This window comes from Mytilus trossulus, chromosome 5 (genome assembly GCF_036588685.1).
Source record: "Mytilus trossulus isolate FHL-02 chromosome 5, PNRI_Mtr1.1.1.hap1, whole genome shotgun sequence".
Lineage (NCBI taxonomy): Eukaryota > Metazoa > Mollusca > Bivalvia > Mytilida > Mytilidae > Mytilus > Mytilus trossulus.
Window position 1 is genome coordinate 57953877 of NC_086377.1, and position 24634 is coordinate 57978510.

At 32.7% G+C, this 24634-nt stretch overlaps 1 protein-coding gene across 1 annotated transcript; it reads left to right on the top strand.

Annotated features, from left to right (window-relative positions):
- Nucleotides 1–46: 46 nt before the first annotated feature.
- Nucleotides 47–24620, top strand: LOC134718968 (germinal-center associated nuclear protein-like). Its single transcript, XM_063581849.1, has 8 exons — nt 47–203; nt 6886–6939; nt 7554–7682; nt 12322–12483; nt 13285–13488; nt 14474–14624; nt 15248–15442; nt 23345–24620. Exons 1-8 carry the CDS (start codon nt 127–129, stop codon nt 23429–23431), a joined length of 1059 nt encoding a protein of 352 aa, XP_063437919.1. The 5' UTR covers nt 47–126; the 3' UTR covers nt 23432–24620.
- Nucleotides 24621–24634: the final 14 nt, after the last annotated feature.

Here is a 24634-nt window from a genome sequence, read left to right on the forward strand (position 1 = left end):
CCGGAAAACTAAACATTCTTGTTTCGAGTTTGGTGTTAACTTTATAAAATACATCTCATTCTCAGCTAAGCGATTTTATCCTAGACTAAAATTTTGTTGTATAAAAGCTTTTATTTTACATTGAACATGAACGAAAACAAAAATTTTGGAAATTGCAAAGTGGGAACTTGCAACTTTATGTGCCCTGCAGCTGAGATAGAGCTGTAAGATAATTATTGACTCTACCTGTTAGCTTGATTTGAGAAAATACATATTTAAATCAGCCTTGGGAGAGTATCCAGGGTTATATTTCATAAAATTTTATATCCTGGCAGGCACTTGAGCCACTTTTTTCAGAAAAAAAATCTTATTTACCTTAATTGAACACAAGGTACTTAACTTGCTTTTTCAGGCGGTGACGAAATTCCGTTATATGCCGCTTTCTAGTCTGTAAACCCTACTAAAACTTTTTTTTGATTTTTCTATCATCAATATTATTCTGTATTCTGTAGGTGTCGCTGTTGACACTGGATTGTCTCCCTTGTAATTTTTGAAATCTCGCGTGTATATATTTCACTCTGGTTAACAACTCACTTGTACTTTAAAATATATACTTTTAGGTGGCAACTGCGCTTAACATAATTTGACAAAAATTAAAAATATATACATTTATTAATTAAGGAAAAAAAAAAATTTAAAATAAAAAAAAATAAAAAAATTTCATTAATCAAAACAGCGCGACTTGCAAATAAAGTCACCCAACAAACGCATTAGTGTTTCGTTAGAGACGGAGACATTGTCGTTTTTTTCCATTGACAATAAAAGTTCCAAATCAATATGCAACGATCCTGTGTTAAAGGGGTACTTATAAAGTGAGAAACGGAATCGAAACGAAACGAAATATAACGAAACGAAACGAAATACAACGAAACGAAACGAAATACAACGAAACGCAACGAAATGAAAAAATGAAGAAACGAAATGGAAAATAAAGAAACGAAATGATCTGACCCTTATGTTATACAATTGTTTGGTGCTGTTGATGTAGTTATCATTGTTACAACCACGTTAAAACAGTATCATCTATATTATTAAACGAGAAGACCTCATGTTGGGTGTCGATTCTCTCCTTTCCACAATAAATTAATCATCATGCCTCTGTGTCCTATGGGTTCAGTGCATAATCGCATTTGTCATCCATTCATATGATTATTCAGATTGAGTTATTTGGGGTGAAAAACTAGAAAAAAGACGTCCGGATATGTTTCTGTCATTGGGCGAAATTTTAAGTCAGATCAGACTTCCGGTTTGTGTTTTTCTGTATACTTTGAACATACATTAATACTACGAAAACAGTGTATTTTCTGTCTCATATCCGTCATTGGACGTAATTTAAGGTAGCAATACACAGTTAGAAGTTTAGTTTCGCATTATGGCCCCTGTGAATTTTTTAATTATGAAAGTTTTTGTACAATACAATTGATTTTTAGATAATTGAAAAATAATATAGCCTTCTTAGTGGGTTTATATGAACATTTAGATTGATTTTAACATGTTTTATAGGCCATTTCTATGATTGACAGTCCGTATTTTCCTATCCGTACCGTTCATAGGTCCATAAATTATAGTAGTGTTTATCAACAAAGATTTTGCGCTCGATCTTTTCAATCCAATTTTATGGAAAAACGAGCAGGAAAGCATATGATTTTTTTTTACCACTTGATAGATATAAACCTATGGATTCAGGAAAGGTATCACTGTAATTCATTGAAATTTTCCTTTAGATCAAATTTTGGAGACTATTGTGACACGTTCACCCCCCTTTTTTTGCTATATTTTATATCTAAGAAATGCAAATTGTTGCCATGGTTACACCCAAAAGGGATTATATTTCACCCTTATGACCATTAGAAATCAAATCTATGGAAGATTGTCTTTCTACAAGTATATACAAGCATAACACACATATAAAACTTTCTTTGTTAAACAAGGGGGGAAAGAGGGTGTTTAAAAATTATGAGTGTCAATTTTAAGTTGTTTTCCTAACTGTGTATTGCTACCAAAGTCAAATTAGACCTCCGGTTTGTGTTTTTCTTTTTACTTTGAAACAAATACATATACATGTACTACGAATAAAGTGTATTTTCTGTCTGATATCATTTTCGAGTTTACTCTCCACGGCAGTCACAGGGTTTATTAAATAGGGAGGGTCTGAATAATATACCCAGATAGCAAACATGACTGTGTTGGGCCAACGTTGGAAAACTATGTTGGGCCAACGTCATTTTGCTCATCTGCCCTTCGTTGGCCCAATAGTTGGGTCTCTGTTGGGCCAACATCCGAGTATGCCAACAAAGTTAATTATTTGCCAACAATCTGCCAACAGTATTAACTGTTTGCCAACAGTCTCGCCAACGTAGTCTAGTTTTGAAATTATGTTTGGTCATTGTTGGTCGTACTACAGTTTGCCAACGTCTTTAACAACGTTTTGTTATGCTTTCCATGTTATTTTTTACCAGTAATCAGTATATTATGGACTATACTGTATTGTGTTATAGATAATATATAGAGTAAAAAAAATCCACTCGTGTCAAATGATCAGAAGAACTTAATGAATAATTTCCAATGAAACTATATTCAAATTTTATTTATTTTTTTGGGCTGGTTTAAATATTTTTTGTTTGCGCAAAAAAACACTCAAACAATAAGATAAATACATTTAGATGACTACACCGATTTGAAATATTAGATAAAGAGAATGAAGAGCACATCTTTTTGTTTGCACTTTGGAATAATATTTAAAAAATAAATAAAAATCCGTGGTATAAAACGAGAGATAAGTACTTAATACGTTGGCATATTGTTGGCACAATATTGGCTTATATTTCAATATTGTCATGAAATATATTCTAAGAATGAGCATTCAAATAACGTTTGTTTAAAATTGTTCAGGGGGTTAAGTAAGAAGATCTTACACTGAACCAATGGACGACATAAGTCGAATATCATTGGACCAACTACTTAAATAACAGTTGGTAAGAAAATGTTGGGCCAACATTTGGCCAACCATACAAAAATGACAGTTGGTGCCAAGTTGTTGGGCCAACAGTGTCAAAATAACTGTTGGCTGAGTGTTGTTTGGACAACGAGGGGCCAACAGTGTCAAAATAACTGTTGGCTGAGTGTTGTTGGGCCAACGTTGGTCTCGTGTTGTCCTGCCAACGCCAACTGTTTACCAACTGTGCCAACTAATCACTAATGTTGGCCGAACAAAGTATTGATATCTGGGCATCAATGACCGCTGTGGATCAATTATTAAACTGAGAATTGACTGTAAAAAGAAAATACACTTTCAGGACGTCTGGAGCGGGTGTTGTTAATATCTAAATTTCAGGATTGACCATTTCGGGATCCGAGATTTCTTTTTTCGAATTTCGGGATGTCGAGATATTTAATTTGTATAATAAATTCAGAACCTCAGGATTTCATGTTTTTAAGCCCGGGATATTGGGATCAGGGCCCCTCCGAAGTGGCGGATCCAGAAGGGGTCCGCTCCGGTCATGCTTCAGTGATTCCCTATATAAGCAACCAATTATGTTTCAGAAAAGGGGGGGCTCCCTAAATCCGCCTCTGCCCTGATCCCCCCTTTAATAAATGATCATAATATACAGATAAGCGTTAAAATTAAAAGAGAACAAAAAAACAAAACAAAAATTTATGGAAAAAGGAGGAGCCGGGCTAGAAAAACAATTATCCTGTCCCAAATTACCTATATATATGACTTTTGATACCTTTTCTGAAATTCTCAAGTCGCTAAATGTTTTACAAAAAAAGAAGATGTGGTATTATGAATGCCAATGAGACAGCTCTCCACAAGAGACCAAATGACACAGTTATTAACAACTATAGGTCACCGTACAGCCTTCAACAATAAGCAAAGACCATACCGCATAGTCAGCTATAAAAGGCCCGAAATGATAAATGTAAAACAATTCAAACGAATTCACCCGCCCTTTTGAGTAGTCTAGTCTGATGAACAGAACGTTGTCTATATGTCGGACTAAACTACTTTCAAAAGTAACTACACTCAAAAGCAATGATTTCATGGTTCAGTTTGAAAGCAACTTAACCAAAGATATTGGTTTAACCTACACACAAGTCCGAACTGCTGTCAGTAAGATGTTTCAATATATCTATATTGAGATAATCAGCTTGCAACACGATGTAGATATTTGTTAATCACTTAAAACATGGTGGACTCTTTTTTACCATCTAGGTATGTTGATTTTCTTTCTCATCGATGTCAGCAGCGGATCCTATCATTTTCAAAAGATTGAAGGGGTCTCCAATCCAGGAGAAAAACATTCCAAATGTATATCTCCATTCAAGTTCATGTTTGGTAAAAAGGGAGGTTCAAACACAGGACGTTCACCTCAGATCTCTTTTTCAGTTCAATTTAGTTTTCGTTATGGCTACTCGTCAGCCGTTACCATTTCACATTTGTAATTTCTTGTCAAATTTAACCTGGCCAATTCAAACTTAGGGAGATACCATTTGATTTGTATGGGCTAGGATGAAATTTTTTGTCCTGCATTTTATTTAGTTGTAATCTCTGTCCTGCCTTTTTATTTTTCACTATATTTGGTCCTGCCTTTTTTATATAAATTTATCCAGTTTTTTTGCCCAGTTGCTCATCCTGCCTTCTTTTTTACTAAACAATCCTGTCTTGCCTTTTTTAATACTCAAATCCCTGTCCTGCAGGCTTTTTTTTTAATTTCATCATAGCCCTCTCCACCTCCCCCTCCCCAAAAAAAACCCCAATTAAATGGTAGCCCCCTTAACTTGGACTCGGAACTTGGAATAAAAAAAACCAATTAATTACACCACCTTTTTAAAATCAAAATCCTAACCTCCTATAACAATGTTAAAGATATATTATATATAGCCATAGGCCTATTTCGTTTATTTTGTTGTATTTCGTTTTTTCATTTTCCATTTCGTTTCGTTTCGTTTCTTTATTTTTTCATTTCGTTTCGTTTCGTTATATTTCGTTGCGTTTCGTTGTATTTCGTTTCGTTTCGTTATATTTCGTTTCGTTTCGTTTCGATTCCGTTTCTCACTTTATAAGTTACCCCGTGTTAAAGTCATGAAAGTATATCTCATGTATAAGTTTTTGTCTTGCCTCTTCATAGTTTTCACAAAATAATAAATAATGTTCCACAGTTTCTAATTGACCACAATCACACTGACCACAATCACACTTGGGGTCAATATTTTGATTGATTTTGTTTAGGTAATTTTTTAAATAATATATATCCGGATCTTAAATTTCTAATAATTTTTGCTGTTTTATGATCTGGATAATCAAATGTTGATTTATTGCTGACAGTCTGATGAAAATTGTAATAAAATCTTCCTGTATCACTATTATCCCATCTATGTTGCCACTTTTTATTAACTAAAATTCTTGCTGCTGTTTTAATATCTTGTTTAGTTACTGTAATATGAGCTTCTTTTTGAATTTGATTTAATAAGAGAGATAATTTCATGTGACGTGGATCTGTGATTTACGATTTTCTATCATCAATAAATCATCAATAATTAATTTTCTATCATCAATAAATCATCAATGATCATAATTAGGGACTATGTCCCATTAAATTATATGAGGCAGTCATAACCTGTGAATGGGGACGAAGTCTGTATTAATTTTTTCTTTTTAATTCCAACATGTTGGTAAAAGAAACGGAAATACCTCGACTTTTCAGATATTGGTTCTGTTGTTAGGGATTTAAGTTTTGATGTCATATTCAATGTAATTAAAGAAGCGCTGTTATGAGGAAAGTTTTTTTCAAACAATTATTAAAAATGATTGGGTGTTGAATTCCTTCCTATATTTGTTGATAAATATACATTTTATTCAAAGAAATATGCCAACAAGACCGGAAACAGAAATAGATCTGAAAAAAAAGTTAATGATTTTGAGTTCATAAGTAGAATTTTCTAAAAAAAAATTATTGATTTTCCTACTGTGAATGGGGACTTCGTCCCCATATATAAACCACCAAATGACATATATTTGGCTCTGTTGCTCTACAGATATGTATGTGTACACTCATAGAAGACGTACAGTCTTTGTTGGTTTTGTGACAGTTGTTATGGTTGAAGTGTAGAGACTGAAAATAAAAATTGAGAATGGAAATGGGAAATATGTCAAAGAGCAGCCAACAGCTGAAGGCCACCAATGGTTCTTCAACACACTGAGAGAATCCTGCACCAAGAGGTCGGCCTCAGCCGGCCCCTAAATAAAAATTGTGTACTAGTTCAGTTTAATAGGGGCCATACTAAACTCCAAAACAATCTACATATATATAATTAAACAAAATTAAAAATCATCAAAGACTAATAAAGTCAAGCGACTCCTGACAGGCTCGACACTAAAATGTGGTGGGGTTAAACATGTTTTGTGACATTTCAACCCTCCCCTTTACATCTAGACAATGAAGAATAAAGAAACACACAGAAGAAATATGAGCAATAAAACTCAGTTTAAGTCAGAGTTCAATGTCAGATAAGGTAACAAAAGAAACTAAGCAAAATGATAAATAAACAAAAGACTACTAACAATTACTGACATGCCAGCTCCAGACCTCAATTTAACTGAGTGAGAGATGATTTCTTAATTATATGAATATCAAGCACAATCTTACCTTTATTGTTTATACATGATCACAATGGTGTGACCATTCATAAATGGTTGCATAAGAGTCAAAATAAAACTAAATATGACAAACCTGGAGTAACATCGCATGATCTTAACCTTTCCAATTTTTTTTTAGAATTCTTAATAAACTCTTAATCTAAATACATGAAATAATGCTCTGCTTTTATTTTTTTATTTTTCAGAAGAACTAGAGAAAGATTAGTACATTTCCTTGAAAAGACATTACAAAATGGAAGGTAACTGTTTGTAACATATGTAACACAAATAGAATACTTGTATTTTTTTTTTATTGTAAAATCTGTTTTAAATTTTCTGGACGATTTGACTTTAATTTTAACAAGCTTTATTAGTGCATGAATAAGGCTAACACGTTTCAGTTAATTCATAAAGAAAATACATGTAATCAAAGTTAAAAAAATGTCTAGACTGGATGTATAGACAGGGTAACCATTTTCTTCTATTCATGTACGTGGAGTCATTAAATATGAATTTGGATACCAATTTTAGTAAATAACAAACTTTTAAATTTTTAACAATTTTTAAAAGTACAAATTAAAAAGGCTTGTATATGAAAAATTTGACAAAGAAACCTTGTCAACCTTCAAAGTTGTTTGTTTTCATTAAGTGCAAAATAATACATAAAGTTCGTCAGTTGAAAGGAATAGAGATCTAGAATAATGGATACAAATAATAGGAGTCCAAATAATGGAAAAGAGAAAATGACATTAAAAAAATAGAAAATGAAGAAAACCTGCATCAAGGAATCACTTAAAACCAGCGAGAGGGATTTTTTTTTTTTTGGGGGGGGGGGTAATTTTGTATTTATTTTACATTTTCTTCGTATATTTAGGCTTCAGACTGATACAGATAAAATGGTTAAAGAATACAGTAGGCCAGCAGCAGGTAAACGAGACCCTGGTCCAGATGACCTTCGACCTCCAGAAGTTTTAGTCAGAACTGTCGATTATCTTCTTGGTAGGTTAGTAAAATAAATTCCAGATATATATTACACTTGTATACACTAATATTATACACTACCTTTCACACTGATATTATATACTACAATATCTTATACACAGATATTAAACACCATCTTTTACAAAGATACTATTCATTATCTTATACACAGATATTGTACACTATCTATAGACTACAATAGCTGATACATATGTTATACACTATCTATACACTACGGCATTTGATACACAGATATTATACAATATGTTACACACAGATATTATACACTAACTTATACACATATATATTATACACTACAGTATCTGATACATAGATATTATACACTATCGTATACATTCATATCATACATTACCGTATACATTCATATCATACATTACCGTATACATTCATATCATACATTACTGTATACATTCATATTATACATTATCGTATACATTCATATTATACATTACTGTATAAATTCATATTATACACTGTCGTATACATTCATATCATACATTACCATATACATTCAACTCATACATTACCGTATACATTCATATTATACACTATAATAGATACAAGTACATTTCCCTGTGTTTTAAAGAATGCAAGAGTAACCCCTGTTTTTAAAGCTGGTGAAAAATTCATGGCAACAAATTATAGACCAATTTCTGTTCTTCCAGTTTTATCAAAACTTTTAGAAAAGCATGTTTCAAAACATTTGTTTGACTATCTTAAAAGATTAGATCTTTTACACCCAGCACAGTCTGGGTTTCGACAAGAACACTCTTGCCAAACTGCCCTTATCAATATCATAGATAAATGGATACAGGATATGAATGATGGTAATATCAACTTAGCAGTCCTGTTGGATTTTAAGAAAGCTTTTGATGAAGTAGATCATGATATCCTCTGTAAAAAACTTGAAATTTATGGGTTTGATAATACTGCTGTTTCTTTTTTTCAATCGTATTTGAATGAAAGAACTCAACAAGTACAAATTGGTAATGCTCATTCTGAAAAACTTCATATCAAGTGTGGTGTTCCCCAAGGCTCCATATTAGGCCCCCTTCTGTTTATATTATACATAAACGACCTTCCTATTTATATGAAAAATTGTTGCACTGATTTATATGCCGATGATTCAACTTTACATCTTTCTGGTAATTGTTATCAAACTCTTCAGTCAAAGGTACAAGAAGATTTACATGGTGTAGAGGCATGGTGCAATGATAACAATATGTTCATCAATAAAAATAAAACAAAATCTATGATTATTGGAACGAAGCAAAGAGCAATGCCACATTACAATGAGAGTTGTTGAACTATTAACAATCAAGTGATACAATCTTCCACATGCGAAAGTCTTTTAGGCATTAAAATTGACCCTTCCCTCACATGGACAACCCAAATTGACTTGATCTGCTCAAAAATATCATCTAGACTATATCTACTATTAAAGATTAAAAAATTTCTAAATCTAGACTGCAGAAAATTATTCTATAATGGTTATATCTTGCCACTTATTGATTATTGTTGTATAGTGTGGAGTAGTTGTAGCAGTGAGGGTTTAAAAAGGATATTAAAATTACAAAAGAGGGCTGCTAGATTAATACTAGAAACAGACCCATTCGCTCCTTCTGCACCCTTATTCAAACACTTAAACTGGATGACAGTTGAACAGAGAATAAAATATCATAAGTTAGTGATGACATTTAAGTGCATTAATAATGATGCCCCATCATATCTTACTAACAAGTTTCATTATGTTTCAGACAGAAATCCGTACCCTTGAGAAATGCTGTTCAAGGAAACCTCATACTCCCTAAACCAAAAACAGAATTATTCAAAAAATCTTTTATGTATTCGGGACCATTCTTGTGGAATAATTTGCCAATACCGTTAAGAAATATTACAAATACTAATTCTTTCAAATACAAAATAACAGATCATTTATTGAAATCAACCTAGCTGTATAAATAATATTTAAAACTGATCATGTCATCATCTTTATTTTTTCATCACATTTTATCAAGTTGTATTGAACATTATTATCACACTTTACTTTTTATGTTAATGTATGTATGCAATGTACTAGTATATGTTTGTGTTTTGTTTGATTCTTCATTACGAGGGCCTCAGGGAAGATTAGTTATATAGCTAACTGTGTAACCCTCTTAAAATAAAGTATTGTTGTTGTTGTTGTTGTTGTTATCGTATACATTCAACTCATACATTACTGTATACATTCATATTATACACTATTGTATACAGTCATATAATACACTATCTAATACACAGATATTATATGCTATCTTATACACTAATACCATGTATACACATCTTAGGCCGTGTTCACAACAAACGCCGTGTAGAGTAAACATGTTTACAATTAGTTTAGTGTAGTGTACACTGGTTTCACATTACATTTGTTCACATCTATACACCTTGTTTAGCTACCTGTACATAATATTTGTTCCCACTTGTAAACTATATGTCATTTAAATGTTCATTACGTATAACTGAATTCAAAATTTTTGTAAAACTTTTCTAGCGGTAAGGGAACAACCATTTGACTTCAAAAGGGGGGGGGGGGGGGGGGGATGGGAATGGAAATATTCCGATCCCCAATTTGATAAAAAAAAAATGGTCATACAGATGATAAAAAAAATTATTCTGAATCAAGAGTTTCCCCATACATTATAGTGTTTAATATTGAAAAAAAAGTAGTTGATCACCAGCATCGAAAAAAAAGGAATAAAAACGTACGCGCAAAAAAAATCTGACTCAGATAAAAAAAAAAATAATAACCCTCCCCCTTTTGTTAAGTTATATGGTTGCTACTTTATTAAAGCAATTTTTATAATTTGCAGTAGTTTGTAGTTTGAATATACTAGAGATGTCTCGATAACGCATTAGAAAACGTTAGCTGCAACAGCATGCTTACAGCCGGGAAAAAAGGATTGAGATATTAGGGATCACTACATTTTTTTATCTTTTTTGTTCGTTTCTAATGGTATTTCTTCTCTAAGGAATATTTGGTAAAGGAATAAGGTAACGTTTTTTTTTTTTATTTATTTTACGTGTTATTTAATGGAACTGAGATACTGGACAAACATATCATTTACCTCACACTTTTTCTAGTCATGCATTTATGCGTGAATCGTTTTTTTAAGAAAGACCAGTGGCAAATATTTCTGTGTACGTCAAGTCCATTCGGGAAGACCTTTTCAAATAAATTAGGCAGCAACTATTTACTTCATTTTTGTGGAGGGGGAGGGGGGCGTGAGCTATTGATTTTTTTCAGGACAAATTTTGGTGACAAGTCGAAATCAATTTTAGCATTATATATATATATAGTGCAGCTGAGGGGGAAACAAACAATATTTTTTCAGGGCCAAAAACTGGAAACATTTTTTGTTTCCAAAACAAAATCCATAGCTCACCACCCCACCCCCTTGCCATTATGTTTTATACTCGACTACAATAGCCCCCCTTATTAAAGTCATTTTCCATTCAGTAGGCATATAATAACTGACAAAAAAGTAAAACAAATTTGGGGTTTTATTGTCAAGCCTGCATCTTTTGTTGCAGAAAGCTCGACATAGGGATAGTGATGCGGCGGCGGCGGTGTTAGCTCACTTCTTAAAAGGTTTATATTTTAGAAGGTGAAAGACCTGGATGCTTCATACTTTGTATATAGATGCCTCATGTTACGAAGTTTCCATCAGTCACATGTCCAATGTCCTTGACCTCATTTTCATGGTTCAGTGACCACTTGAAATTTTTTTTTAGAATTTTTGTAATGTTGAATTCTCTCTTATTATAAGTAATAGGATAACTATATTTGGTATGTGCGTACCTTGCAAGGTCCTCATGCCCGTCAGACAGTTTTTACTTGACATCGACCTCATTTCATCGATCAGTGAACAAGGTTAAGTTTTGGTGGTCAAGTCCATTATATCTCAGATACTATAAGCAATAGGGCTAGTATATTTGGTGTATGGAAGGACTGTAAGTTGTACATGTCCAACTGGCAGGTGTCACCTGACCTTGACCTCATTTTCATGGTTCAGTGGTTATAGTTAAGTTTTTGTGTTTTGGTCTGTTTTTCTCATTCTTTATGTAATAGGTCTACTATATTTGTTGTATGGAATGATTGTAATTGTACATGTCTAGCAGGCAGATGTCATCTGACCTTGACCTCATTTTCATGGTTCAGTGGTCAAAGTTAATTTTTTAAGTTTTGGTCTTTTTATCTAATATTATATGCCAAAGGTCAACTATATTTGGTGTACTGAAATATCTTATGATCTAAATGTCAGTTGCGCAGGTTTTATTTGACCATGACCTCAATTTTACGGTTCATTGCACAGTGTTTAGTTTTTGTATTTGGTCTATTTTTCTAAGTAATAGGTCAACTATATATATATTTGTTATATGGAAGCATTGTAAGCTGTACATGTCTGCCTGGCATGGTTCATCTGAACTTGACCTCATTTTTATGGTTCATTGGTCTTTGTTTAGCTGTATTGGTTAATGTTAAGTTTATGTGACAGTTGTAATAAAGCTTTATACTTAGGACTATCAACATAATATCAATGATTAGTAAAGAAGGCGAGACATTTCAGTGTGTGCACTCTTGTTTCAATTTTCAGTATATCAGCGAGAAAAGATGTTGCCTGGAAAGATATATACGATTTTGTTTTTGACCGATTACGATGTGTTCGACAAGATATGGTGATACAGAATATAGGGGGCAGCAGTGGTATAAACATACTAGAAAAAATAGCAAGATTTCATATCTATGCTGGATACAGGTAGAAGTATATATTATTGCAATTTTGTCATTTTAGACTAAAATGCGATTCTAATTTTTGGGATATTGAGAAAAATCCTGTTAAATTCATGTTAGAATTTCAAAATGTGATTTAAATTATTGCGATTATAACCCTGTCACATTTTCACAAGAATAAAAATAATTTCTGTATTTACAGTAAAAACTTTTTACATTTTTGCATTCATACATTTTTTTAGGTTGAAACAGATTTAGCAGTTAAAATTATCTTGGTTGTCTCTACTGAGAAAAAATGTGCTATGAAGACCATTCACTTATGATTACGCATGTTAAAAAAATTACTACATCAGTACAAATGTACATACAACAGTCTAGTGCAAAACAATGGAAAATGGTGATATCTTTCAAATAATCAAATTACAGTTTATAATATATTTTTTGGTACAATAAGTTATAATATATTTTTTGGTACAATAACCTTAAAATAACATTGCAGTCTTTTCTATGTTTTTATTAAAAAAAATATAAAAGTGATACATGTTTAAAGAAAATGTCGGAAAAATAACAAACAAATTAACCACTATTTAAAAAAAGACAGGATTTCATCAAAAAGTTACAGCCAAAAGACATAATGGAGCTAAACCAATGAAATGACTGAATTATGGTAGTTGGGAGGAGATTCAATTTTTTGGACATTGGTCTTGGGTCATATATGGTTGAATGTCTGTTTAATGTAGGCATAGATATTATTTTAGTCGATATTTTATATACAAATTTATGTTCATATTTTCAAACTATGATAAAGTTGTCATTTTATTCATAGATTATGTACTGAACCAATAGCAAGATTCGACCCCAAGATTAACAACCAACATACACAAGAATGTTTGAAAAGACTATTATATGTATACTCAGTTGTACCTGGTGACCATGACAACAGACAGGAGTTTGAAAGTGTTTATTTATTGTATAATCTGGGTCAGACTGATGCTTTGATGCACTTTTATGATTTAAGTAAAGATTTACGGTAAGACAGATGTAAAGCTAGTCATTACAAAGTGTCAACTATTATAATTCATATTTAATTTTCTCTAATTCTATGGAAATTTATCCCTTTTCGAACCCATTGTATAAAAACATTTAATCAACGTGTGGTTGCTGGTGATCTCAGAAGATCATTGGATGATTTTAAGGGTCATGACCTTTTTGGCTGACTGGATGAACCAAAATATGATAACAGGGTTAATGAAATTGACAACTTCGTGCAATGTGAAAGGCACTCGAAGGGAATTCTCGGTAAACAAAAAAAGAAAATGTCTTTTCAATCATTAGAGAAACAGATTCTTAAATAGTTACTCGAGGATTATCGGATTTATCCAATCTCGATAGTTAAATTATAAATTTTAAAGTACTCGCCGAGGTGGCTTGAACTTTAAAATTGATAATTTAACTATCTCGATTGGATAAATCCGATAATCCACTGGTATCAATGTAAGAATCTATATATAACTGTGAAAAAGACACATATTTTACAATTTGATTTTTGTTTGTTTATGAGAGAACTGTCTTTTTTTTTTATATTTATACATTTATGCATAATGTATGTTTCAAGAACAAATTAGTTCTGATTCATGAATTTTACTTATTTGAGAATGCATTAAAGGAAATTTTCACATGCGTTTTATGTTATTCATGTATCGGCTCTTTGAGATGAATTTCATGTGATATTCATGTGGAAATCATGGTAGCAATTTTTTGTCCATGTAAAGCAATGAGACAACAACCCCATGAAGCAAAAGATGTTGCATAGCTGAACTTGTTATATTTAGATCTCAATGCTTTGCCTTTTTAATTACACCAAAAGGTACATTAAATGCTTAACCTTATACTAAAAGGTACTTTAAAGAGCAGAAAATAAATATTAATGCTGGAAATTGTATTATGTATGTTTACGACATTGTTTTTGAAATGAAAAGTTGAAGAGTTAAAGGAGAGATAAATTTGTTTTACAGGACTTCATCCCTCATTAGCTTATGTTATAGGACCAGTATTGAATACATGCTAGGAAATAATGTCAGGTGTCTTCGTTTGCTCCACCACTATCAATGTAAACAGTATCCAATATTACTGTGTGCTCTACATCGCCATCTTTCAAACATCCAGGTAAATCTTGTTTGAAATTACGGATACATTTTGTGTTTGAAAAATGTGAAAAATATTTTTGTTGCCACATTAACCCATGCAGCTAAAGTCAAAAGACAAACGATTATAAACCAATGCCAAATTCAAATATAACAATTAGGTAATTTGTAAACAGAAACAGAAATCATTTTAAAGAATTTGAAAGAAGAATATTCTAGAAAGAAAATGATTTTTAGAGTGTCCAGTCTATTACAAGAACAGGAATTAACATTGGGAAGTGACTAGACCTACTCTACTATAAAATTGCTTTTGGAATAGCCCTCATCCTTTTATAAGTGAGACCCTTAATGATTGATGTGTCTCCTAAACTATAACTTGTCACAAAATGAAGCACATTACACAATATTAAAGCACTCACTCACATGAAGAAATGATACTTTAAAGTTTTAACTTCATATCAAACACAGTCATCAACTATCATTAACTAAAAATCTAGCATAGTTACTCCATTTTCACAGTTATTTCCATGGTAACTATGTATGCTTTGATTAAACAGTTCTTAAAGTATACAAGGCCCTAAATAGAATCCATTTTATTTTTTACACTGGTCCTTTAATACATAATATTTTTTTTTTCCATTTTAGAGACAATCCTTGCAGACTATGAATACAGCCTGTAGCTCAAAAGCATCCAAATATCCTGTGGAGAACCTCTTAAAGTTGTTTATGTTTACAGATACTGATCATGTGATCTCAGAATGTGAACAGTGTGGTTTGAACATTAGCTATGATAAACAGTCTGTGAACTTCTTGAAAGGATCTTTCAACCATCCGGACAAGGTGAAAAAAAATTTCGTTGATATTCATGCCTTGTTCACACATACATTTAAATTGAATTTGCTAATTGCGTTCACACAATCTTCTTCAAATTGATTTGAATTGTCTAATTCAAATTATTCAATTCGCATTAGAAATACACTTTTGTTTATATGAATTAAATGTTAACGTCGTTTGGACAGCAAAAACGAATTTGACACGCATTGAATTTCGAATTAGAACTGACGTAAGGACGTAAAACTTTTTGAATGCAAATTAAAGTAATTCAAATTAGTTAATGCGAATTACGTGTGTTCTCAGCGTCATATTAGAAAAAAAAATATTTTGCTTGAAAGTAAATACAAAAGAAGAGTGTTGCAAGATACCCAAGTGACATTCACAAGTCGTAAAAAAAAATGTCAGAGCCACGGCTTTAAAAGAAAAAGATCAAAAGACAATAATTGTACACAAAACAAAACATAAAAAAACTGTGGTTGATCTCAAATGCTCTGGAAGGTTGTTGTGTTGCTCATGTTTTAAAAAAACATGATCATTGTTTAAGTTGGTACCCAACACTTTCACTAAAAATAATTTGGCTCGTTTAATTTTCATAAAATTTTGACACAATATTTACTTTGACCCTTTGACAAAATATAAAAATTTCAAAAAATTTGAACCAACCATTTTATCAGAAAAATTACACTGGTTACATAGCGGTTTGACAGACACTTATTTTGATCATTGAGAAGCTAAACATTCCCTTACAGCTAATTTCCTAATGCATGTAAAGCAAAACTTTGGTTGGCTTGCTTGCTTTGTTTGTATAATTGTTTATACAAGCTTTGTAAATAAAATTGACATCTTTAAACAATATATATAGGCAAAGTTTAACCTGTATATATAATATTTGAATTTAATTGGGTGTTATCCTAATGATTGTACAATATAAAAACAAAGCCAGCAAGCTAACTAAAATCTTGCTCTACATGCTTTAGGAAATTAGCTTTATTTTCTCAATTCACTCTGTTCAACCGAAAATAAATTATTTATATGCTCTAGGCTCCTTATTTTTCAACGACAACCTAATATACCAACTACGAAAAAATAATACGCATGTATCAATTATTTGCAGTGAAATTGTTTCTGTATTAATAAAGAAAACACCATTATAGAGACTGTCAGGTGCGGTGACCATCTTCGAGTGTACAAAGAAAGCATGTCAGATGCCGAGTTTTCTAGAAACAGACAAACGTTTATCAAGATTATCAGCAATGTATCCATCTTTTGCGTTTTCGGTTTTCCAACGACCGTGCGCTTTAAAGAGTCTATCTGAAATTCCATTATTTGCGGCTGCAGAAGCACCGCCTGATCTAAAACTATGAAGGCCAAATAATTTGGCATCTAAACCAATGAAAGATAGTGCTGCTTTAACGATTTCTCTTGCACGTGTATATGACAGTTTTGCATTATTGTTTCTTAAAACAAATTTGTTATATTTCTTAACATAAACAATTGATCTGAAAATATACATATCAGAAGTTAAAACAATGTCACCTGCTTTTATGTAATCTAACAAAATTGCTACAGGACAAAATGGTGTATTCGTTTTGGCTATAACAACGCTTTTTCCTTTCCTGTAACAGTCTGTTTTGCTGCTAGAGATAAAAATTTCTAAATGTTCTGGTTTGAAAGTCAGATTATTGGCCTTAATTGAACAAAGTTCGCTATATCTCAAGAATCCTGCGTATGAAACCGTACAAATAGATAATAATCGCAAATCTCTAAGTGTCCTGGGATTACTAAATCTTTTAAACAAAGTTTTTATAATAGTAGCATCTACTGGTTCTTTCTTCTGTACAGGCCTATTCAAAATCCGTTTCGAAGATTCTACTATACTACGAACTAAATCAGATATGCAAGGATCAACTAAATTTGCTAACTTGTGTGCCCACTTAATACTGTAGAAAGCCCCTTCAACTGAACTATAATGCTTTACTGTCTGCATGAGATGTTGTAAATAAAGGCTTATGTACAATTCACTTGCCGGTAGGATTGATTCTATTTCTGGATATTTTTGTGCCCATGCTAAAAATCTTTTAAAACCGTTAGCATACTTGGAGACGGTAGTCTTTGCTCTCGAATCAATTACCGTGGAATATAAATGAAATAGAAGTCTTTTCAATTCTGAACTGTGTACACGGTCACTGTCATTCCAAAATCCGGATGAAAAAATTTTCTACAAACAAAACCTTCTTTTAACATTTTTTAAAAGGAAAACATTGAATCAACTTAAATATATAAATATAATTACCTCTAATGGCCAGATGTGGCCCAGTGACCAACTATCACCCAGTGGTGAACACAAAAAAGGTCCAATGACCAAATAAAATACTTCTCAGGGGTCCAGTGACCAAGTAGGCTAGTACACTTCCAGTGAAGGTCCGGTGACAAAGTACATCTGTACAAATATAGTCCGATGACCAAATAATACCATGTCCAGTGACGAACGTTTTCTACAAAAAAGTTTTTAAATATTAGCATTTAGTTTTACTGCTAGAACTGTACCGGAAAATTTCCCTTTTGCAAATATTGAATTCAAGTTATGTCCAGGTACAAAAATTCTCTCCTTCTCATGAAATTCTAATATGTCTTCCACGTATTCCTTGTAACATAAATTCTCGTTAAACAGTAAAGGCCAAAATGGTGCCGAAGGCCATCTAGGGACAACCAAAGTGCCTTTTGCTCTGCACTTAACTAAATGGTTGCTTGTCTTAGATGCTAGCGAAACTGGAGGTACTAACCAATTGTTTTCACAAGACCAATTACTTGTGAAAGCATCTACAGCTGATGTACCAGGATTCCAATAAATCGAACTAAATCTTTTAGTTTTTGCGTTTTCAGTATTCTATCAAAACTGTGTAGGCCCCACATCAAATCCACAAATCTAAAAAATTCAGGGGAAACACTCCAATCATCTACATCTACTATTCTACTTAATAAATCAGCTTTTTAGCTCACCTGGCCCGAAGGGCCAAGTGAGCTTTTCTCATCACTTGGCGTCCGTCGTCCGTCGTCGTCGTCCGTCGTCTTTAACTTTTACAAAAATCTTCTCCTCTGAAACTACTGGGCCAAATCAAACCAAACTTGGCCACAATCATCATTGGGGTATCTAGTTTAAAAAATGTGTGGCGTGACCCGGTCAACCAACCAAGATGGCCGCCACGGCTAAAAATAGAACATAGGGGTAAAATGCAGTTTTTGGCTTATAACTCAAAAACCAAAGCATTTAGAGCAAATCTGACATGGGGTAAAAATGTTTATCAGGTCAAGATCTATCTGCCCTGAAATTTTCAGATGAATCGGTCAATTGGTTGTTAGGTTGCTGCCCCTGAATTGGTAATTTTGAAGAAATTTTGCTGTTTTTGGTTATTATCTTGAATATTATTATAGTTAGAGATAAACTGTAAACAGCAATAATGTTCAGCAAAGTAAGATCTACAAACAAGTCAACATGACTAAAATGGTCAGTTGACCCGTTTAGGAGTTATTGCCCTTTATAGTAAATTTTTAACCATTTGTCGTTAATTAAAGTAATCTTTTACAAAAATCTTCTCCTCTGAAACTACTTGGCCAAATTAATCCAAACTTGGCCACAATCATCTTTTGGGTATCTAGTTTAAAAAATGTGTGGCGTGACCTGGTCAACCAACCAAGATGGCCGCCACAGCTAAAAATAGAACAAAGGGGTTAAATGCAGTTTTTGGCTTATAACTCAAAAACCAAAGCATTTTGAGGAAATCTGACATGGGATAAACATGTTTATCAGGTCAAGATCTATCTGCCCTAAAATTTTCAGATGAATCGGTCAATCGGTTGTTGGGTTGCTGCCCCTGAATTGGTAATTTTGAGGAAATTTTGCTGTTTTTGGTTATTATCTTGAATATTATTATAGATAGAGATAAACTGTAAACAGCAATAATGTTCAGCAAAGTAAGATCTACAAATAAGTCAACATGACCAAAATGGTCAGTTGACCCGTTTAGGAGTAATTGCCCTTTATAGTCAATTTTTAACCATTTTTCGTAAATTAAAGTAATCTTTTACAAAAATCTTCTCCTCTGAAACTACTTGGCCAAATTAATCCAAACTTGGCCACAATCATCTTTGGGGTATCTAGTTTAAAAAATGTGTGGCGTGACCTGGTCAACCAACCAAGATGGCCGCCACCGCTAAAAATAGAACATAGGGGTAAAATGCAGTTTTTGGCTTATAACTTAAAAACCAAAGCATTTTGAGGAAATCTGACATGGGATAAAAATGTTTATCAGGTCAAGAACTATCTGCCCTGAAATTTTCAGATGAATCGGTCAATCGGTTGTTGGGTTGCTGCACCTGAATTGGTAATTTTGAGGAAATTTTGCTGTTTTTGGTTATTATCTTGAATATTATTATAGATAGAGATAAATTGTAAACAGCAGTAATGTTCAGCAAAGTAAGATCTACAAATAAGTCAACATGACCAAAATGGTCAGTTGACCCCTTTAGGAGTTATTGCCCTTTATAGTCAATCTTTAACCATTTTTCATAAATCTAAGTAATCTTTTACAAAATCTCCACTGAAACTACTAGGCCACAATCATCTTTGGGGTATCTAGTTTGAAAAATGTGTCTGATGACCTGGCCATTCAACCAAGATGGCCGCCACGGCTAAAAATTGAACATAGGGGTAAAATACAGTTTTTTGCTTATAACTATGAAACCAAAGCATCTAGAGCATCTGACAAGAAGTTAAATCGTTAATCAAGTCAATATCTATCTGCCCTGAATTTTTCAGATGAATTGGACAACTGGTTGTTGGGTTGCTGCCCTCCAATTGGTAATTTTTAAAGAAATTTTGCCGTTTTTGGTTATCTTGAATACTATTATAGATAGCGATAAACTGTAAACAGCAATAATGTTCAGCAAAGTAAGATCTACAAATAAGTCAACATGACCTAAATGGTCAATTGACCCCTTAAGGAGTTATTGCCCTTTATAGTCAATTTTTAACAATTTTCATTAATTTGGTAAATTTATGTAAATTTTTACCAAATATAGTTCTCTGTTACTAATGGGCAAAGTTCATGATAGATATAATTGTAAGAAGCAAAATCGTTCAGAAAAGTAAGAACTTCAAACACATCACCATCACCAAAATACAATTTTGTCATGAATCCATTTGTGTCCTTTGTTTAATATGCACATAGACCAAGGTGAGCGACACAGGCTCTTTAGAGCCTCTAGTTTGTTTTGCTCCCGAGGGACCCAAATGACGTGTAAAGAAATTTTATGTAAAACACAAATATTAAAAATGTCTAAAGCTAAGTTCTGTAACTCGGGCACCTTACTGCCTTTCCGCACTATACTCACAGCATTCTGATTATCTGTGTGTACAGTAACCGTACTATTTCTAAGTACTTTATTAAAAGATTTTAAGCATACTTGTATCGCTTTTATCTCTCTCTATGTGGAGCTTCTAAATTTCTCATGATTTAACCACATCTTGTGAAAAACATAAGCTGTATCTGAGACAAAGCCACCAGCGCCTGTGTCACTCGCGTTCGTAAATACATGAAAATCTGAATAAATATTAAACAAATCAGAAGGTTTTAGCGATAAAATATTCTCTTGCCAAAATCTCAACTCTTCAATACAATCTGGGAAGGTAAAAATATTTACAAATTGATCCCAATGCTTACGTTGATTGATCACCGAGAAAATATTTCTAGTCATAATCTGTGTGACATAACCAGTAGCAGGCTTCAATGAGATCATCTTACTGCAAAATGCGGCTTAATCTCTGATTTTAACTCGTGAACCTGTTTGTAATAAATTGCATAACTGAACAATATCACTTAATTTTTTGTCTGGAACTGAAAGTTTTCCCAATTTCAAATCCCAGTGAAAACCTAACCAGTCTAAATCTTGCGATGGGTTCCATTTGCACTTATCTTTGTTAGGTACAAATCCTGAATTAATTAGATCTGTTTTCACTTTTTGAGAATGTAAAGTACATATATCAGACGTTTCAGCTACACCGAACCCGTCGTCTAAATAAACAACTACTTTAATCCCGTCTTTCCGCCAATTCTTAACTAACGGTCTTATAACTTTAGTAAATATATAACCGCTTGGTTTCAGACCAAATGGATGTACTGTAAAAACATAAAACTTGTTTTTCCATTGAAAACCCAAATATTGTCTGTGTGCATGGAAAACGTCTACCTGATGATAGCCCGACTTTAAATCAAAAATAAACCCAAAACTCTCAGACTTAATATATTGACTGACTGTTTTCAAATCTTCAAATTTAATTCTACTCAAAACTACATGTTCATTAACATGATGTAAATCCAATATTAACCTTTCTTTACCTTTCGAACTGACAGATACCGTTAGCGGGTTTATTTCATGTGGTCTAACGTTAACAACCTCAGCTGACCCTGAAATAACAAGATCTTCAATTGCCGAATCAACAAATTTTTCATGCATGAAAGCAGATTTATTATTTTGGAAAATTACACTATCTGGTTCATTTCTCATTTGGATTTTATACCTGTTTTCAATTACATCAAGAATACAACTAGATGCTCCGATATTTTGCCAAAAATAAGAGATTTTTGTAATCTACCTTTTACATGAATATTTTTGAAACCCTCTTCATAATCACAATATGAGCTAAACAAAATTAAATTATTATGTACCCGAAAAATGTCACTGTGTGGTCCATACTCTTTAAACGGCACCTCATCTGTATCCAGATTTTTTGTCCTTAGCTCGGCAATCTCTAGCCCAGTGCCCAAAGTTGGCACATGAATAGCACATGTCTCAGGCCTTGGCTTGTCTACTCGGGCCAGCTTGGCCCTGGCCGCCACGAAATGGCTGTTGTGTAGAAATAGTAGGAATAAAGCTGCCGCCATTATGTTTACCTTGACTGGGTGCTCCTGCTGCTTCAGCGGGTCTTTTACGGCCTTGTTTTTTCTCTGTCTTTGTCTTCTTAATTTTCCTAACAGCTCTAGTTTCCGCCGCTCTAATACGTTTTTCATCCTCAGAGTTACTGGCAACGTCATCTGATAAATACTCTTGCACTGTGTTCCAGCCACCCTCCGACTTATCGGCTATCCGGATCAGCTTGTTACGCTTCTTAAGTACTTTACTGGACTCTTCAAGAAGCTTCGTAGCTCTAGCGGGCCTCTTACTGTCAATGTATTATACGGCTCTGTCAATACTGTCTATAATGTCAGAATTTAACTCAAACTGTATTTGGTTCCCTTTAAAACGGAACGTGGTCTCGACTTTCTTCACCTTCTTTGCAAGGCTGTGGGTTTTGTCGTCCAAGTTTCTCTCAATCCCTGCCAACTTGGTGTTCATGTAGGTCGTGAACAATGAAAACAAATCTGCATTACTAACGTGTTCGTCGGAATTTTTATCTGGTTCAAGGGACTCCTTACTTGGTATGGATACTTCAGTGTCGGACATTACAAATCTTCCTATACACAAATACACTACTCGTCAGATGGTCTCCACCCTTGTCGATAACTTTTCTCGTGCACGCACGACTTTAAATACTAACGGAACTTCTTACTCTATTGTTATTACAATTAGCCCGCTACCTGAATTGGAAAATTCATACGCCTGACGTAAATAAATATATGTAATAACACAACGTTATTAAAACGTTTAACTGATTTTACAGAGTGATCTCCCTGTAGTGTTAGGTACCACCTTTATGGTTACATTGGTGTAAATGGGCTGGGGTTGTAGTTACGACAAAATGAACATATCTGATACATGTATCATCAAAGAAGGATATTCCATAACAATCCTCTAACTCTTGATTGTTATTATCTAATTGTTTTTTAAAAATATTCTTTTTTTCTTTTGTAGGAGCACAAATCTTACTTAGAGGTTATAGACAAATTAATAACAATGGATAATTTATCTGACATTCTTCTGAAAAAGCTACCACCATAGTCGACATAAGTCCTGTAAAATTTGCCATTGGAATGGAAAATTAAGTCAAACATTTTATTAGAATTAAAACAATATCAAAACATTTTTACCATTTTTAATAGTTTCGGAAAATATTGGATGAAGTGTACCGTTTACAATTGCAGATGAACGCTGTAGCCATAAATTCGCTGTAAGATTTTATATCAAATTAATTAGAATGCAATTTTTACAAAGGTGTGATTTCTTAAATGAGAAAACAGTATTTTCTTTTTACATATACATTTAAATAAGATTTGAGGTATTATTTTGCAACAAACTTGAAGAATATGAAATTGAATTAAATTATATATTTTCAAATTTTTTATCGTTAATTTTATTGTCTATTGGGAGCCTTAGATTTTAGAGTCAATGTATATTTGCAATATGTGAAATTTTGTGTGGCTAAATATTTTTCTCAGTTTTTTTACTGTTTTATATACAATTAACTTTTATATATTGTAATGTAATTGTGATATATAATTAGATTTTAATGTGAATCTTAAGACTGGCAATATATTTTATCATATTTATTTTTAAAACATATTTTATCCATGTTAAACATTTTAAAATATGTATTTTTTTTTATTTATTTAAGGTATTTTTTGGCTATAGGCTTTTCCATTAAAATTGATCTGGAGGGAGGGTATGAACTAACTTCTAAATATTTCTAATGCAACATACTTTTTTTTTAGTTATTTGCAAATTGGAGGATTTGAATGGGTTTTACAGAATAGAAAATAAGGGGGAAAGATACAGTGAAAATAAAGGGCAGAAAAAAAATAAAAAATAAATGTAGATTAAAAAATGAATAATTGGGAGCTGAGATATGAAGGAGGAGAGAGAATGATTTTAAAATGCTAAAATTTGAAGAATAAAGAGAATTATTGAATGGAATTACAATAAGAATAGAGAATAATGGGGGAGATAAAAGAATAGAGATTTTTTTAAAAAGCATCAAAATTTGAAAAATACATATACATGATATATGAAGGACCTCCATTTAGAGCCCTCAAAGGTGCCTTCATAACAAAAAATTCACTTCCTGCCCTCCCACATCATTTTTGGGGAATAGCCTGAAACGTCATTATGTCTTTTAACAATTATTTTATTGTCATATGGTCTCATATTGTTTTGTATTTTTAATTATATTTATAAATCAATTAAACATGTACTTCTATACAAGTC